The following is a 17720-nucleotide window of genomic DNA, read 5'->3' as shown; positions in this document are numbered from 1 at the left end:
AGCTGGTTGTGGACTACAGGAGGAATGGAGACAGGCTAACCCCTATTGACATCAATGGATCTGAGGTTGAGAGGGTAAACAGCTTTATGTTCCTCGGCATAAACATCACCAAGGATCTCACGTGGTCTGTACATACCGGCTGTGTGGTGAAAAAGGCACAACAGCGCCTCTTTCACCTCAGATAGTTGAAGAAATTTGGCACGGATCCCCAAATCCTAAGACTCTACAGGGGCACAAATGAGAGCATCCTGACTGGCTGCATCACTGCCTGGTATGCGAACTGTACTTCCCTCAATCACAGGACTCTGCAGAGAGTGGTGCGAACTGTCCAGCGCATCTGCAGATGTGAACTTCCAACTATTCAGGACATTCACAGAGAGAGGTGCGTAAAAAGGGCCCTGCTACCATCTGGGAAATGGTACCGCAGCATAAAAGCCAGGACCAACAGGCTCTGAGACAGCTTCTTCCACCAGTCATCAGACTGATTGACTCACGCTGATACAACTGTATTTCTGTCCGGTTGTACATACTATTTACCACAAATTACTGTAAATCGCACATCACATGTGAATTACACATGTATGTGATGTAAGAAATAAAGTCAATTCAATTTATACATGATGCAACAAAGATATTCCTTCCATAATATAGGGTTCTTACATTAAGTCATTCAAATCATTGTCAGGTAAAAGGTTCTTCACGCTGTATGTATCTTCACACGAACAGAAGCTTGTACAATTTAGTGTTAAAGCAGGAAGATCACCTAATGAAGGAATTATTATTTTGGCTGGTACTGCAGCACATTCTTGGAGGTCAATCACCTGTTCCTCACTTGCTTTCAAGCATTCTGAACCTACAGTCATGTCACTGGACTCAGATCTCATGTTCCCAGTTCATATTCTCTATTAATAGCAATGCTGTCGCGCAGTTTGCAAACACAAAAATTCAACATCTATTTTTCTCAGATGAGCTGTATAACTCATTAACCTTCACTTATTGAGGCTTATTAAGTGGGAAGTGCAGAATTGTCTTGACTATCAGTACCTCTCCAACTCTGAAGAAATTACCGCAATGTTCATGCATCTTTCATTTCCCATCGTTCAATTTTAGTCTAAAGCCTTCCTTCTAATTAAGTCACTAACTATGAGCCTGAGACATTAAAGTGTCGCTTAAATTAAGTATTTGATCTCAGTCAGCTCCTTTAACTTTTAATCCCATACATTATCACAAGTCCCTTTCTCCTTAAAAAAAAGCTAGAGTTCCCTCATCACTTACTTCTAGGGAGGCTTTATTTGTTTTAGCTTACTGCTTTATAGTGAGATGAGGGATAACTGGAATGAGTAGCCTTTGTTTGCAATATTGAGCTTCGGAGTATCTTATTGATTTTGAGTCTCCTCATTCTTGTTTAACAATAATTAGTTCCACCTAAACAGCTCAAGTTATAAGATTATGCATCAGTTTAAAAGAAACTATTCCTCCAAAAGCATCTTCTTCTATAATGGTATAAAATACAAACAAACTTCAAAACCATTAAATATAAAGCAACACACACACAATACTGGAGGAACCATTAAGTCATCTAAAACCATTAAGACAAAATGACATTTAACATACAACTGAAGTACAATCAAAGTTAAAGCTATGCTTCAAGATATTCCAGTATGGTTTGCTTCCTATGCTACAAATGATTGGCTTTCTGAATCTCTTTTAATCATTGCTCTTTGCACCTTCCTAACCATAGATGTTAAATTGATTGGCTTGTAGTTATCTGTCTCTTCATTTCCTTCTTGAATAAGGAAGCCTCACTGGCTGTTTTCAATCAATTTGTACCCTCCCAGAATTCAACAAGTTCAACAAAATCTTCAACTGATCTGTCACTAAGTCCACAACCACTACCTTGAAAACTCTTGGCTGCAGTCCATCCGGTCCTGGTGACTTGACCACACTTTGCCCCACAGGTTTTTTCTCTAAGACCTAGTCTCTGTGACTGAGGATTTTAACTAGTTTTTCCATGCTACTTGAAACCAGCCCATCTTTTAACAGTTGGCTGTCTGCAGTATCCTCCACAGTGAATAACGATTCAAAACAAAATGCTATAACATAAACACGAGGAATTCTGCAGATGCTGGAAATTCAAGCAACAACATCAAAGTTGCTGGAGAACGCAGCAGGCCAGGCAGCATCTCTAGGAGGAGGTACAGTCGACGTTTCAGGCCGAGACCCTTCGTCAGGACTAACTGAAGGAAGAGCAAGTAAGAAGAGCTCTCTTACTAGCTCTTCCTTCGGTTAGTCCTGACGAAGGGTCTCGGCCTGAAACGTCGACTGTACCTCCTCCTAGAGATGCTGCCTGGCCTGCTGCGTTCTCCAGCAACTTTGATGTTGTTGCTTTAACATAACTTCTGTTTCCTAGTTGTTATTAATGCACTAGCTTCTTTACCTAAAGGTCTCTTACTTACCTTAGCTATACTCTTTCTTTTCATATATTCAGAGAAAACCTTATTTTGATACAAGATTTAGGTAATTCCCTCAAAACCAGCTCTATACTTTCTTATAAGATGTTCCTGAAAAATTCCCATTCTTCTGGTCTATCATTAGCCCTTGAAACTTCCAAATTTAACTTTATCCTTGAGCTGCTTTAAGAGAATTGTTTCCTCTTTTCACATGGACTTCCTTTTTTTTTTAGCTGCTATACCATAAGACCGTAAGATCTAGGAGCAGAATTAGGCCATTGGGCCCATTATATCTGCTCTGCCATTTCATCATGGCTGATCCAATTTTCCTCTCAACCCCAGACTCCTGCCTTCTCCCCATATCCCTTCATGCCCTGGCCAAACAAGAATCTATCAACTGTTGCCTTACATACACAAGGGGTGATTGATAAGTTTGTGGCCTAAAGTAGAAAGAGTCAATTTTAGAAAACCTAGTACATTTATTTTTCCTACATTTACACACTTAGTCCAGCAGTCATGGCGCATACAGATCCCTTCTTTGTAGAAGTCGGTGTCTTGGACCTCCAGAAGTAGTTCACAGCAGGGGTGATTGATAAGTTTGTAGCCTAAAGTACGTTTGTAGAAGGAGATGAAGAGAAACTTCAAACTTTCTGCATTTTTACTCAAAGAGTTGAACTGCATGTGCATGTAACGAGAGCTGTATAACTCATCTCCTTCTACCTTAGGCCATGAACTTATCAATCACCCCTGCTGTGGACCACCTGGAGGTCCAAGACGCTCTCGTTACATGCACATACAGGTCAACTCTTTGAGTGATAATGCAGGAAGTTTGAAGTTAATAACTCATCTCCTTCTACCATAGGTCACAAACTTATCAATCACCCCTGCGTGGACCACTTCTACAAAAAAACGGGATACGTATGCTCCACGACCACTGGACTAAGTGTGTATATTTAGGAGGGGACTATGTTGAAAAATAAATGTGCTAGGTTTTCTAAAATTGACTCCTTCTACCTTAGGCCATGAACATCAATCACCCCTCGTACACCAAGAGTTGATCTCCACAGCCATCTGTGGCAAAGAATTCCATAGATTCTCCACTCTCTGGCTAAAGAAATTCCAAAAGGATGCCCCTCTATTCTGAGGCTGCGTCCTCTGGTTCTGGACTCTCGCACCGTAGGAAAGATCCACTCCACATCAACTCTATCAAGGTCTTTCACCACTCGATAGGTTTCAATGAGGTCACCCCTCATTCTTCAGAATTCCAGTGAATACAGGCCCAAAGCTATCAAATCCACTTCATATGAGAAGCCATTCAATCCTGGAATCATTTTCATGAGCATCTTTTGAATCCTCTCCAGTTTCAGCACATCCTTTCTAAGATAAGGGGCCCAAAACTGCTCACAGTACTCCAAGTGAAGCCACACCAGTGCTCTTTAAAGTCTATACATTCTGATGGGCTTTACCAACTAGCACTTTCAGTCCCAGCATTCAATTAAAAAAATTACACTGCAGTGACATGAAAAGTCGAAGTAATAGAGGAAAATATAATTCAAAACAGAAATATTAAATCGATCAGAAAACACTTAATAATCATCTCAAAAGCAAAGCAATTTTCTTGAAAGACCCAAACTTTTCAGCAAACTTTTATCAGCAATCAAATTGTAAGCATCTGAACTAGGAAATTCCTGCCAAATCCATAAATTAATTGGCCTTACATCAAGTGGATCATATTTACTGGTGAATCTTAGCCTTCTTGAGTTACAACATGCAATTCTATCCTCACTTATACATGAAAAAAGATACCCTGATTGGGCTCAAGTTCGGAAAAGATTTGGCAGACTTCCACTAACCCCTGGAGCCTGTCCAAATATTGGCATTAGCTCACAGCTCTCTTAATCGAATGAACTGCTTCAATAGCTGAAAAAGGAAAATATTTTAGTGGATATGGAAAGACCAAACATACAGAAATCAGTTTGTGCTCCAAATTCTTAAAAAAGTTACATAAAATTTACTGTACATGTGCATGTCCTACATCCCAACTAGTTAAAGCTAACATTAACAGAGTCTACAGAGAGACTTAGATTGTTTAGGGGAATGGGCAAAGAAGTGGCAAATGAAATACAATGTTGAAAAGTGTATGGTCATGCACTTTGGTGGAAGAAATAAATGGGCAGACTATTAATTAGATGGGGAGAGAATTCAAAATGCAGAGATGCAAAGGGACTTGGGAGTCCTTGTGTAAGATACCCTAAAGGTTAACTTCCAAGCTGAGTCAACTGTGAAGAAGGCGAGTGTAATGTTAGCATTCGTTTCTAGAGGTACAGAATATAACAGCAGGGATGTGATGTTGAGGCTCTATAAGGTACTCGTGAGACCACACTTGGAGCATTGGGTGCAGTTTTGGGCTCCCTATTTTAGAAAGGATATATTGACATTGGAGAGGATTCAAAGAAGATTCACAAGGATAATTCCAGGAATGAAAGGGGAGGAACGTCTGGCAGGTCTTGGGCTGTATTCCTTGGAGTTCAGGAGAATGAGGGGGGGAATCTCATAGAAACATTCCAAATATTACAAAGCCTGAACAGATTAGATATAGCCAAGTTATTTCCCATGGTAGGGGATTCTAGGACAAGAGGGCACAACCTCAGGATCGAAGGACGTCCATTTAGAACTGAGATGTGGAGAAATTACTTTAGTCAGAGGGTGGTAAATCTGTGGAATTTGTTGCCATGAGCAGCTGTGGGGACCAAATCATTGGGTGCATTTAAGGCAGAGATATATAGGTTCTTGATTAGCCAGGGCATCAAAAGGTATGTGGTGAAGGCAGGGGAGTAGGGATGACTGGAAGAATTGGATCAGCCCATGACTGAATGGCAGAGCAGACTCGATGCTCCAAATGGCCTGCTTTTGCTCCTTTATCTTATGGTTTTATGGTCTAAAACTCCACAGCATCCTCCCTCTGCTTTATACCTAGCTCCATTGGTCATTATTCTAGTCCTTTCCTCTCCTTGTAATCACCTAACACCGTATCAGCAGAGGTTCAGTTAGCAGAATTCTCAGATCAAGTGGTTTGAGCTGAAGTTGCAAATTGGCACTGCACCAGATCTGCTAGAGAGATTTCACAGACACCTTTAATGGTGATTAAATTACAAGGTCAGGAGGAAAGATCAAACACAGCAAGATGAAAACAAATCACTCTCTTCTGTGCTTACATTAACACAAGGGTGCATCCACATACATTCTATGATGTCTGTAGTGATTGAGGCTAATAGTAATTGCCTGTCTCTAAGTGAACTTATAAGGTAGCAATGAACTGCTTTCTTGAAATACATCTGCCTACGGGAGCACGACACACCCCAGTGCTGCAAGGGAAAATAAGTATTCTAATGCAAAAACAGTGACGGAATGGTTGCATATGATGGTACTGTCATTCACCTCTTCCCTGTCCCTTTTATGGAAGCTACCGTGAAATTTTGTTGTGCCGATTCTCACAGATGTGCTGGACCTGGAATGACTGAACGATACAAATGGTGGGTGAGGTGCCAATCAAGTGAGCTGCTTCTAAATTGGTTCTGACCTGCTTAAATGGTGTTGTAGGCATTCTCATTCAAACTCATGAGTTCACTATATTCCTGTCTTGTGCCTCAGAAGCAATGGGACTCTTTAAAGGAAGTCCAAAGATGATTCATATCTCAGGATGCATGACCTCTGACCTGCACTTGAAGACACAGTACATTTGGGGAATTTACCATTAAATATCTGGTTAATGGTAAGCCACAAAAATGTCCTGGGGGGACAGTTAGATCCTCTTGATTTAGATTGGACTTCCGGCACTTTTATCAATGTTTCTTGCAACTTATAAGCCCATGCCTGACTGTTGACCCAAGTCTCATTTCCTGAGGTCTCAAACTACTCCATTATCCGAGTAGCAGCGAAGAGTTGCACAATCAATACATTTCCCTTTTCCTGCTTAATAACGATGAAATTAAGTTCATTCATGGAGCAAATGGGTCTTCCCAAGATGCCGTCAAAACAACCTTCTGCAGCAGAGATGGCTATATTAGGTTTCCATTACATGATTGATAGAGGTCAATGCAAACAAGGATTCTAGGCTGAGGTGGTAGAAAGACTGCACATAATCAAGAATATCCTCAAACAACAAAAATAAAATATTCTTTTATTTTAGAGATGGCTCTGGGTCTGTACTCTCTGGAATTCAGAAGGATGAGGGGGGATCTCATTGAAACCTTTCAAATGTTGAAAGGCCTAGACAGAGTAGATGTGGAAAGGATGTTTCCCACAGTGGGAGAGTCTAGGGCAAGAGGGCACAGCCTCAGGATAGAGGGGTGCCCTTTCAAAACAGAGATGCAGAGAAATTTCTTTCGCCAAAAGGTGGCGAATTTGTGGAATCTGTCGTTGGATGTATTTAAGGCAGAGATGGATAGGTTTTTGATTGGACATGGCATCAAAGGTTACGGGGAGAAGGCCGGGAACTGGGGTTGAGGAGGACAAAAAAAAAGGATGAGTCATGATTGAATGGCAGAGGAGATTCGATGGGCCAGATGGCCTAATTCTAAATCTTATGGTCTTATTCCAAATGAAGAGCCTTGACCTGAAACATGGACTATCTATTTTCCACAGACACTGCCTGATCCACTGTTCTTCCCGCAGTTAGCTCAGCATCTGCAATCTCGCTTTGCCATGGCAATAAAAAACATTGATTTGACTATCAAATCTTCAGCATGGAAATGTTGCTTATGTAAAAAGCCACAATTTTTATCTCAATTTTAATCACAGAATCACAAACACTGCTAAAGCTAACAAGCAAAACAATACTTTTCATCAATGTAAATATTTTAACCCTTCCTTTTCTCTCTTTCTTTAAGAAAGTGACAATGCTTGACTAGATTCCAGTAGTCCAATGGTTATTCTTCATCAAATGGTCTGGAGGGACATTGTGACCAAGGACTGTTTGATTGTGACAAAACATCCTTGCATATGTAAACTAGATGGTGATGATAAACCTAACTGATCTTTACACTGACTGCTTAAATTGACAACACTGGAACCAATTCAAAACTCTTCCACATGGGTGAGATTAGATAGCCCGGTAAAAACTCCCAAATTAAAATCCTTATCTATGTGGTTCAAATTTTATACAGAGTATTGTGAGTAGCAGAGAGGTGCAGCTTGGCAGCCGAGCAGTGCAGATGGTAGTGTTGTTACCTCACAGCTCCAGTGGGGTCTGTGTGGAGTCTGCACTTTCTCCCAATAACTGTGTTCAATTCCTTCCACTTTCCAATTATGTGAGAGATTCGAGGTTAATTGGTCACTGCAAGTTGCCCACAGTACTTGGTAGGTGGAAAAATATGGAAAGAGTTGATGGGAATGTGGAGAAGGAATAAAATGGCTTTAGTGCAAGATTGATTAGCATAAATAAGTGCTGGATGGTCAGCCCGGATTCAGTGAGCTGAAGGGTGCGCTTGCATGCTGTATGACTCCATGTCCTAAAGCAAACACGAAACATTGTTGCCGGAAAATATACTTCAAATAAATGGAAGTCAAAACTCTGAACTACCTTTACCTAATAACACTGGCTTGAAAAAGTGAAACAAAACTATGAGGCGTTACCTTGGCTCCAACCACAGTATCTCCACAATAACAAACTGCTCTCCTTCACAAACTCCACAGGTGCCTAAACAAACGTTTAGCACTTGCCCAGAATTACGAGGAAAAGCACACCTCCTGACCACTGAGGTCAGATAGGTCAATTTCAGAACCCAACATGGCATCTACCCTACTTGACTCTCAGCTTTACCATTCTACAGCATCAAACAGACAGCAACTCAAAGACAGACCTGTGAGCAGCTCATCTTTAATTGTAGGCAATCTCTCTAGGTGTCACAAAATTTTAAAAGTATTAATGCAAATATTTATGATCGTTCATCATTTCTCTTGTCAAAATGCCTTATTGGTTTAATTGCTTCTTACAAAATTTCCCCCTTCTAAAAGTGTACCTGTGGCATTCTGGACCTTTAGTCATTGTTTATTTGTAAATACACTCACCAAGCGTCAGTCAGCTAGGGATTATGGAGGCTGCAAGAAGTGAACAATGCTGCCAAAACCAATTCTACTCTTGCTCGACATCCACATCCTATTCTACAAATTGCATTGTAATTAGGAGCAATAATCTTCATTTATATTTCTCATCCTGAAGCTGGAACTGTTTTATTGACATAAACATGAGGAAATCTGCTGATGCTGGAAATTCAAGCAAAACACATAAAAATTGCTGGTGAAAGCAGCAGGCCAGACAGCATCTATCGAAAGAGGTACAGACTATGTTTTGGGCCAAGACCCTTCGTCAGAACTAACTGAAAGAAGAGATAGTAAGAGGTTTGAAAGTAGGAGGGGGAGGGGGAGATCCAAGATGATAGGAGAAGACAGGAGGGGGAAAGGGATAGAGCTAAGAGCTGCAAAGTTGATTTGGCGAAAGGGATATGAGAGAATCATGGGACGGGAGGCCTAGGGAGAAAGGGGGAGAGCCCAGAGGATGGGCAAGGAGTAGAGTGAGATGGACAGAGGGAGAAAAAGGGGGGGGGGGGAGAGGAAGAGAGAGAGAGAGAGAGAGAGAAAATAACGGATGGGGTACGAAGGGGAGGTGGGGCATTAACGGAAGTTAGAGAAGTCAATGTTCATGCCATCAGGTTGGAGGTTTTTTAATTAATTTATTTTTTTCTCTCTCTCTCTCCCCTTTTTCTCCCTGTCCCTCTCACTGTACTCCTTGCCCATCCTCTGGGCTTCCCCCCTCCCCCTTTCTTTCTCCCTCGGCCTCCCGTCCCATGATCCTTTCACATCCCTTTTGCTAATCAACTTTCCAGCTATCAGCTCCATCCCTTCGCCCTCCTGTCTTCTCCTATCATTTCAGATCTCCCCCTCCCCCCCACTTTCAAATCTCTTACTATCTCTTTTTTCAGTTAGTCCTGACGAAGGGTCTCGGCTCAAAACGTCGACTGTACCTCTTCTTATAGATGCTGCCTGGCCTGCTGCGTTCACCAGCAATTTTTATGTGTGTTACTGTTTTATTTACCTCACTTTCCAAGAAGTCCTCAATTCACATAAACCCAACGTGAAGCAGGATTGAAATGTGGACGTTCCCAGATAAATTTTACTGCCACTTTGGATAGTATGTCTAGTCTTAGTTATGGTGTGAGTGTGAGTGTGTGTGTGTGGGGGGTGGGGGGGTACGGACACCTTCAAAGAGTTTACCTCCTTCAATCAAGGTAAGAAAAAGCAACAGAGTGGTGAAACCACAATTAAAATTCCACAATCGCATCAAGATGTATGCAGGGACAAATTTATCACAAACAAGGAATCATACATTCAGGGTTTCCAACTTGATGGTAACAAGCTGCACAAGCTAAATATTACTTTGGTCCAAAGAATCTGGCAGGCAGCTGTGAAACTCATGAAGCTAGGGGGCCCCTAACAGCTTTGGTAGGGTGAATGCAAATCGAACTGCCAAAACAATTCAAACTGTATAGGCTGCAGTATTCTGCAAACAAATACCCGACAAAAGACTTGTTATGAAGAGAAAAGCAGAAACAATTTTACCTACCTGCTGCACTTCTGTTTCCCCATTGGAGATTTTCTCTACGTAAACAAATGAATTATAGATCGCCTGAAAATTAAAAAGAAGAGGTGAGATAAAACATATGGTTACGCAAAAAAGAAAATGGCGAGTTCTATTACTTTTACAACCACATTCTCTAAACTACAGCCCTGGAAGCTCAGGTAATTGCAATCCTTTCCAAATTCTGTGGGCTGAAATTTTACAAGAATCACAGCCTAGCTGATGTTCAAGGGAGTAGCATTATAGCTAAAATGTCAGGTCTCTGTAGATCACAATGATCTGAATTTAGTCACCACAGACTCCATAGTACAAACTCTCCACACTTTTCTATTTACACTTGGTAATGTAAGTAAAGTATATTTAAAACTCTTGGCAGATTTATTTTTCAAAACATTGACCCAAGCTCTCCCCAGCTTTGTCACAGGTTTTTTTTAAATTAAGACAAAATATTTAAGCTGTGGCTTGTAAATGATGCACCTTTACCTCAAGCAAGCTCAAGATACCACATTTACTTGTCACCACATCCCAAATCCCAAAATCCCCACCCACCTCAAGCCTTACATTTGAGACTCCCATATTCTGCAACCATATGGAGCGCCCAGATTTCCTGAAAGGTGCTCAAATGGTGCTTTAACCAATCAAAGCTTGCCACTGGACTCCTTATGGAGCCTGGAAGCACAGCACACATGCCATGCATTTCCCTAGCATCTATGTTAGGGAAGCTACATTCTGAACCACATCAACAGGATTGTGTGTAATTGAGAATGGCGGCAAGGGGCCTTGGTAACTAATAGGTAGCTCATGAAGTTCAAAGTAAAGTACATATGTCACCATATACAACCCTGAGAATTTTTTTCTCTCTAAATTCAAGAACCACAATTGAAAGACCATACCCAACAGGGCAGACAAACAACCAAAGTGCGAAATACAACAAACTGTTCAAATACAAAAGAGAGAAAAAAAAAAGCAATAAATATCGAGAAAATTAGAAGAGTCCTTGAAAGCGAGTCCAGAGATTATGGGAACAGTTCAGTGATGGAGCAAGTGAAGGTGTGTGAAGTTATCCCCACTCGTTCAAGAGCCTGAATGAGAGTCCTAGGGTTCCTGTACCTTCTTCCTGATGGTAGCAGTGAGAACAGAGCATGACCTGGGTGACGGGGGTCCCCGATGATGCATGCTGCTTTCCTACGACACCACTCCATGTAGATGTTCTCAATAGTGGAAAGAGATCTACCCATAATGGACTGGGCTATATCTGATACTTTTTGTTGGATTTTCCATTCAACGGCATTAGTGTTTCCGTACCAGGCTGTAATACAACCAGTCAATATATTCTTCACCACACATCATTAGAAGTTTGTCAAAGTATTTGATGTCATGCCAAATCTTCGCAAACTTATAATTCTAGTTATTGTGAATGTGTTAAGTATTTTTTTAAATTTAAAAATTGAGCAGGGAGGTCATGCTGCAACTATACAGGGTACTGGTGAGGCTGCACCTGGAATACTGTGTGCAGTTCTGGTTTCCATACTTGAGGAAGGATATACTGGCTTTGGAGGCAGTGCAGAGGAGGTTCACCAGGTTGATTTCAGGGATGAAGGGGTTAACCTATGAGGAGAGATTGAGTTGCCTGGGACTATACTCTCTGGAATTCAGAAGAATGAGAGGGGATCTTATAGAAATATACAACATTTTGAAAGGGGTAGATAAGATAGAAGTAGGAAAGTTGTTTCCATTGGTAGGTGAGACTAGAACTAGGGGACATTGCCTCAAGATTCAGGGGAGAAGATTTAGGACGGAGATGAGGAGAAACTGTTTTTCCCCAGAGAGTGGTGAATCTGTGGAATTCTCTGCCCAGGGAAACAGTTGCGGCTTCCTCACTAAACATATTTAAGATACAGTTAGATAGATTTTTACATAGCAAGGGAATGAAGGGTTATGGGGAAAAGGCAGGTAGATGGAGCTGAGTTTACAGACAGATCAGCCATAATCTTATTGAATGGCGGGGCAGGCTCAATGGGCCGGATGGCCAATTCCTGCTCCTATTTCTTATGTTCTTATTATGTAAAAGTCCAATTTTTATTAATGTTTGATGAGTGAATATTTCTGAACAGAGTTATTTAATAGCATGATGTCAGTTTCTTCTCTCCGTTCCCTCACACTCCAGCAATCATGGGCAAAGTTTGTTCTGGCTCCACAATGGGATCACATTTAGCCCCAAAACAGCATCCAACATGAAGGATTCAGTACAGCTTCTCGAATAATGCCACTGTCTGGAGCTGTGCCTCGTGTAAACGTGGACTTAGAAAGTTAGGTGAACTGTTCCCTGTTGCTAGCAAAATGTGGACCACCATATCACAATCCTTGCTCTGTTTTCAACGTACATTTAGCTCCAAAATCACCTTCCAATTGGATAAATGCTGATAAAGTGTTCCGCAATTCAATTCAGCTTTTCACATAGTTTTAAATAAACCTAGCCAAATGTTGCTGTTTCTTCCAATTAGTTTTCCAAATTCGTAAAAAATTAATGAGCTGCAGTCAAAATGTTGTGTCCAGTTTTATTATCAGGTTGAGACATATCATGAGGAGACTAGAATTCCTCGAGCTCCTGACTATACAGTAGGAAAACCTAGAAGCAAATCTAAGAGGTGCTCCAAATCATGGGATACTGAAAGCCCCGTCAGAAGTACTATGGAACTACTGTGCCTTTAATACAACTGCGTAGCAACAATAAAGAAATTTACTTCATGGATGAAGCTACATGTGACCCTCTGAAGATGCTGTGATTATAGAAATTCACTGCTCCACTATGGCAGGATTGGACACTGCTACAGTGTTGTGAGGAAGGACAGAGGCCTGGGAAAACAGGAACAGTAGAGGCCCGAATTCTCACCTCTAGTTCTTTAAAGTTCCCCTGCACAAAGGTACAAGTTCTCCTTAATGGACGATTTTTAGTTGCATTACAGCACTCATGGGAGACGGTGTATGCTTTGAAAGAAACCATAATAGCAAAAGAAAAGCTGGAGCGAGTGCCACAATGAATGAATAGGAAGTCAGAACGAGGGGAAGCTCAAGTGGTTAGTTTCCAAGCACTTATCCAAAGCAACATACACAAAATGCTGCAGGAACTCAGCAGGCCAGGAAGCATCTATGGAAAAGAGTACAGGTGACGTTTCGGGCGTTCATCAGGACTGGATGAATGAGGAGTCAGAGTAAGACAGGTGGGGGGGGGGTAGAGGAAGAGCCACAAGGTGACGGGTGAAACCCCTACTCTAACCTGGTATCTCTCTCACCAATCAACTTCCAGCACTTTACTTCACCCCTTCCCCACTCTCAGTTTCACCTTTCACCTTGTGGTTCTTCCTCCCCTTCCCCACTTTCATACTCTGACTCATCTTTTTTTTCCAAACCTGATGAAAGGTCTTGGCCCGAAACGTCGACTGTACTCTTTTCCGGAGATGCTGCCTGGCCTGCTGAGTTCCTTCAGCATTTTGTGAGTGTTGTTTGGATTTCCAGCATCTGCAGATTTTCTCTTGTTTGTAACTGGACTTATCCAAATGCCAGCCCATTTCATCCATTGGACAGAGAAGGGTAAAAACATCAGCAAATAGACATTAGCTGCCCTCAAAGGAGTAAACAGTAATTTTAAACTAATCATACGGCCAAGGGATGGATGCGGAGATCAGTAAATAGGGCTCCAGAATTAGAATAGCTACAATTTCACTTAGCGAATGCGAGGATAGAGTAACCTTAAGTGGAAAAAATGATCAAGAAAATGGAAATTAATATGGGGAGAATCCTGCAGCTGAGACAGCAAGAGGCAACGGTCCATAATATAGTTAAGGTGCAAAATAAATGAAACGGTTGTTAAAAATGACTGACAATGCACTTGCGGAGTTGCTGTTCTGGAAGGGGAGAGCTGGTGAAGGGAATGGATATGAATAGAGTGCTAGTGACTAATAACTGTTTAAAACTACACAAAGGCATCTCACCAATTTTTTTAGGAATTTAAAAATCAACAGTTCCATTTTTTTTCTCATATTTGTAACAAGCCCTATGATCAATTGTTAATTTCAGCTTCCAAGAATCACTGAACCACCTGGAGGCACTTGATAAGAAATTTGGCATCGTCTTCAAAGCAAGCAAAATCATCCAGGAACATGAAACAACACACACACAAAATGCAGGAGGAACTCAGCAAGTCAGGCAGCATCCATGGAAATGAATAAGCAGATACTTCAGGCTGGACCCTTCTTCAGGACTGAAAAGGAAGGGGGAAAACACCAGAATAAAAAGGTGGGGGGAGGGCATAGAGGATAGCTGGAAGGTGATAGGTGAAGCCAAGTGGGTGCAAAAGGTCAAGGGTTGAAAGGTAAAGGAAAGAAAGGAATCCGATAGGAAGGGAGAGCAGACCATAAGATAAAGGGAAGAAGGAGGGGACACAGTGGGAAATGATAAGCAGGTGACAAGAGGTAAAAGGCCAGAGTGGGGAATGGAAGAAGAGGGGAGGGGGAGGAGGAGTTGGAGGGTATTTTGTTAACTGTAAGAAGAAATCAATATTCATGCCACCAGGTTGGAAGCTACCCAGACAGAATACAAGGTATTACTTCCCCACCTGTGAAGGTGGCCTCATCTTGGCACACGAGGAGGCCACGGACCAACTTGTTGGAGCAGGTTTGGGAATTAAAATGACCACCAGGAAGTTCTGTTTTTGGCTGATGGAGCGGAGGTGCTTGACAAGGTGCTCCCCCAATTTACGACAGGTCTCACTAATGTACAGCAGGTCGCATCAGGAGCAGCATACGCAACAGGCGACCCCAGCAGACTTGCATGTGAATTGTTGCCTCATCTGGAGGAATTGTTTGGGGCCCTGAATGGAGGCGAGGGAGGATGTAAGTGGGCAGGTGTAACACTTAAGACTGCTTCCAGGATACGTGCCAGGAGGGAGATTAGTGGAGAGGAAGAAATGGACAAGGGAATCATGGAAAGAGTGATTCCTGTGGAAAGTGGAGGGAGAGGGGGAGGTAAAGATATGTTTGTTGTCAGATCCCTTTGGAGATGGCGGAAGTTGCGGAGGATGATGTGTTTAATGCAGAAGCTCAAGGGGCAGTAGGTAAGGAGAAGAGGAACTCTATCACTGATAAAGTGGCAGGAAGATGGGGTGAGTGCAGATGTTCGGGAAATGGAGTAGATGCGGGTGAGGACAGCATCAATAGTGGAATAGAAAATCCCATTCTTTGAAGAAGGAAGACAGTTCTGATGTCCTGGAAAGGAAGGACACATCCTGAGAACAGATGTGGCAGAGATGAAGGAACTGAAAACAGGAAATACCATTTTTACAGGAGTTTCTCCCAGAAGCTTGGTCTCACCATACATATAGAAATATTAGATGTTGAAGAATGAAATACTGAGAAATGTTTTCTACATATAGTTTTGGATAGGCTCATATTCTTTCATGTCCCAGTGTCCCATTTATAATTCACTGCTGTCAGTGGTAGAGATGCAATAAACTACAATGAACTGGGACCCTGATCACAAAACATGTTTCCAGAGGCGAAAAGAACTTGCCTAAGGTTGCAAGAGACACAATGTGACAACTCTTCACTGACAAGCTTGAAACTTGCTGTTTTAAGCATTTGTCCAAGAATAACTTCCAGCATCATCACCCCCCCCCCCACACTACCCATACCACCTGGAAGTCTAAACTGCTTTCATTCCAATTTGCAGCATCTGGACAAAGAGCCTTCAACCTGAATCCTAGACTTTTGTTTCTCTTCCCTCTCTTCCCTCAGATGCAGCTTCATCTGCTGCACCCAACAGGTGAGTAGAGGAGCAGCTAATCACATGATGGGACATAAACGAGAAAAACTGCAGTAGTAACTGGAGCAACAAGGGAGGCAAATGACACGGTGGGCTTAACATGGATCAAGAAAAGAGTGCAAAGTAGCCATTAGTATTAGAGTTTGTGCCTGAAAGGTAACATCCTAACACTCAGAAATCCAAGTAAAGAGAAACATTATAGGTAATGAGGGACTACCCTGCGGGCCTTTTCCATAGAATCTGCATACGAATAACTACTTCTCGCTTCTCTGAGATGCAAATGCCACATTTTAAGATTAATATATTATAGGTTGAGTACCCCTTATCCGGAGATCCAAAATCTGAAAAACTCCATTATCTGAAATTTTTTTGAGCACTGACATGGTGTCACAAATGGAAAATTTCACAAGGTGCTGGGAAGGTTCCCAGGTGATGTGTGCAAGGTCTCTGCCCACCACAGGCAGTTCTGAAAAGTGCCCTCACATATGCAATGAACAGAAGTTAATGAAAAGTAGAAAAAACACTGCATAAAGCAAAAACAGAAGATCCTGATTGTGTATTGAAAGAGTGGATTCGTCAGCAGAGTGAACATTTGTCACTTAGCGATATGCTGATCATGAAACAAGCAAAGGCCAATTACAATAAACTAAAAATTTTAAAGATTTTAAAGTACATTTATCGTCAAAGAATGTATAAATCGTCCAACCTTCAGACTTGTTTGCTCACAGGCAGCCAAGGTAATTGTGAATACTCAGGAGGCTAGTTGCAGGAATTTAAGAAAAGGCATGTCATTAAATTTAAGTATCTGCTGATCGTGAAGCAGCAGAGAAATCCATTGGTGAGTTTGCCAATAGAGTTGCTGATGAAAATCTAACACAAAACCTAAAACAAAAGATAAAATACAAATACAGTGCACTGTAAACTTTAAATGAAAACACGGCATCGTAGGTGGAGACTGAAAGCCTGCCGTTGTTTGTTGTTGCTCAACAGCTGATTCAGGTATTCTCCCAATGCTGCTGTGTTGCTTTTGTTATGAGGTGTAATAATTTTTACTGTTAAGTACATTTGTGTGATGAACAAGTGTAGAACACCAGCAGCACATAAACTCAGAGTTGGAAATTATACTGATCATTATGTATTCCAATATCAGGAAAAAAAAATCCAAAATCCAACACTTCTGGCCCCAAGTATTTTGGATATGGGGAACTCGACCTGTACTCGGCTACCTCAAGAAACCATCAAGCGTAGCCTTCAGGTGAATTCAGTTAGAGGCTTGTGGATAATTAAGCAAAGCTGCACACACAAGATTGTCACAGTTTTTTTGCATGCAACTGATATATTGCAACAAATTTATTCATTGCATCTTGAGAATAGTCCTGGAGAGATTTACCAGAACTGTCTCTAGGATGAAGGATTTTAGCTACAAGGTACTTTGCAAGATCATTAAAGGTTTAGATAGAGTAAAGAATCTTCATCCAGGAGCAGATCGTTTAAAGACCAGGTGACAGAAATCTAAATCGAAGGGTAAAAAATCCACAGGATATGAGAAAAAGGATTTTTTTAAATATATAAACCAGAGAGTGGTGATGATCTGGGTTTCAATGCTTGCAAAAGCAAGAGAAACATTTTTAAAAAAATTATGGCTTTCAAAAGGCAACCACACAGGCACTTGGTGGGGGGGGGCGGAGTTAAGGGACTGTGGGAAAAGGGCAAAAGCATGGAAATGAACATCTTTCTCTACACAAAACTGGCATGAACTCACTGAGATGAACTTTCACTAAATAGTGAACAGGGATCTCCTGAGCATGAGGAGC

At 41.6% G+C, this 17720-nt stretch overlaps 1 protein-coding gene across 3 annotated transcripts in view; it reads right to left on the bottom strand.

Moving 5' to 3' along the window:
• cachd1 (cache domain containing 1) overlaps positions 1 to 17720 on the bottom strand; it is a 189978-nt gene that overhangs the window by 85969 nt on the left and 86289 nt on the right. For all 3 annotated transcript variants that reach the window (XM_063064129.1, XM_063064128.1, XM_063064127.1), the window contains one exon: positions 10072 to 10134. In XM_063064129.1, coding sequence (XP_062920199.1) covers positions 10072 to 10134 — 63 coding nt within the window. The remainder of the gene's footprint in view (positions 1 to 10071; positions 10135 to 17720) is intronic.

This window comes from Mobula hypostoma, chromosome 12 (assembly GCF_963921235.1).
Source record: "Mobula hypostoma chromosome 12, sMobHyp1.1, whole genome shotgun sequence".
Lineage (NCBI taxonomy): Eukaryota > Metazoa > Chordata > Chondrichthyes > Myliobatiformes > Myliobatidae > Mobula > Mobula hypostoma.
The sequence above is the reverse complement of the archived record's forward strand: the minus strand, read 5'-3'. Positions and strand labels throughout refer to the sequence as shown.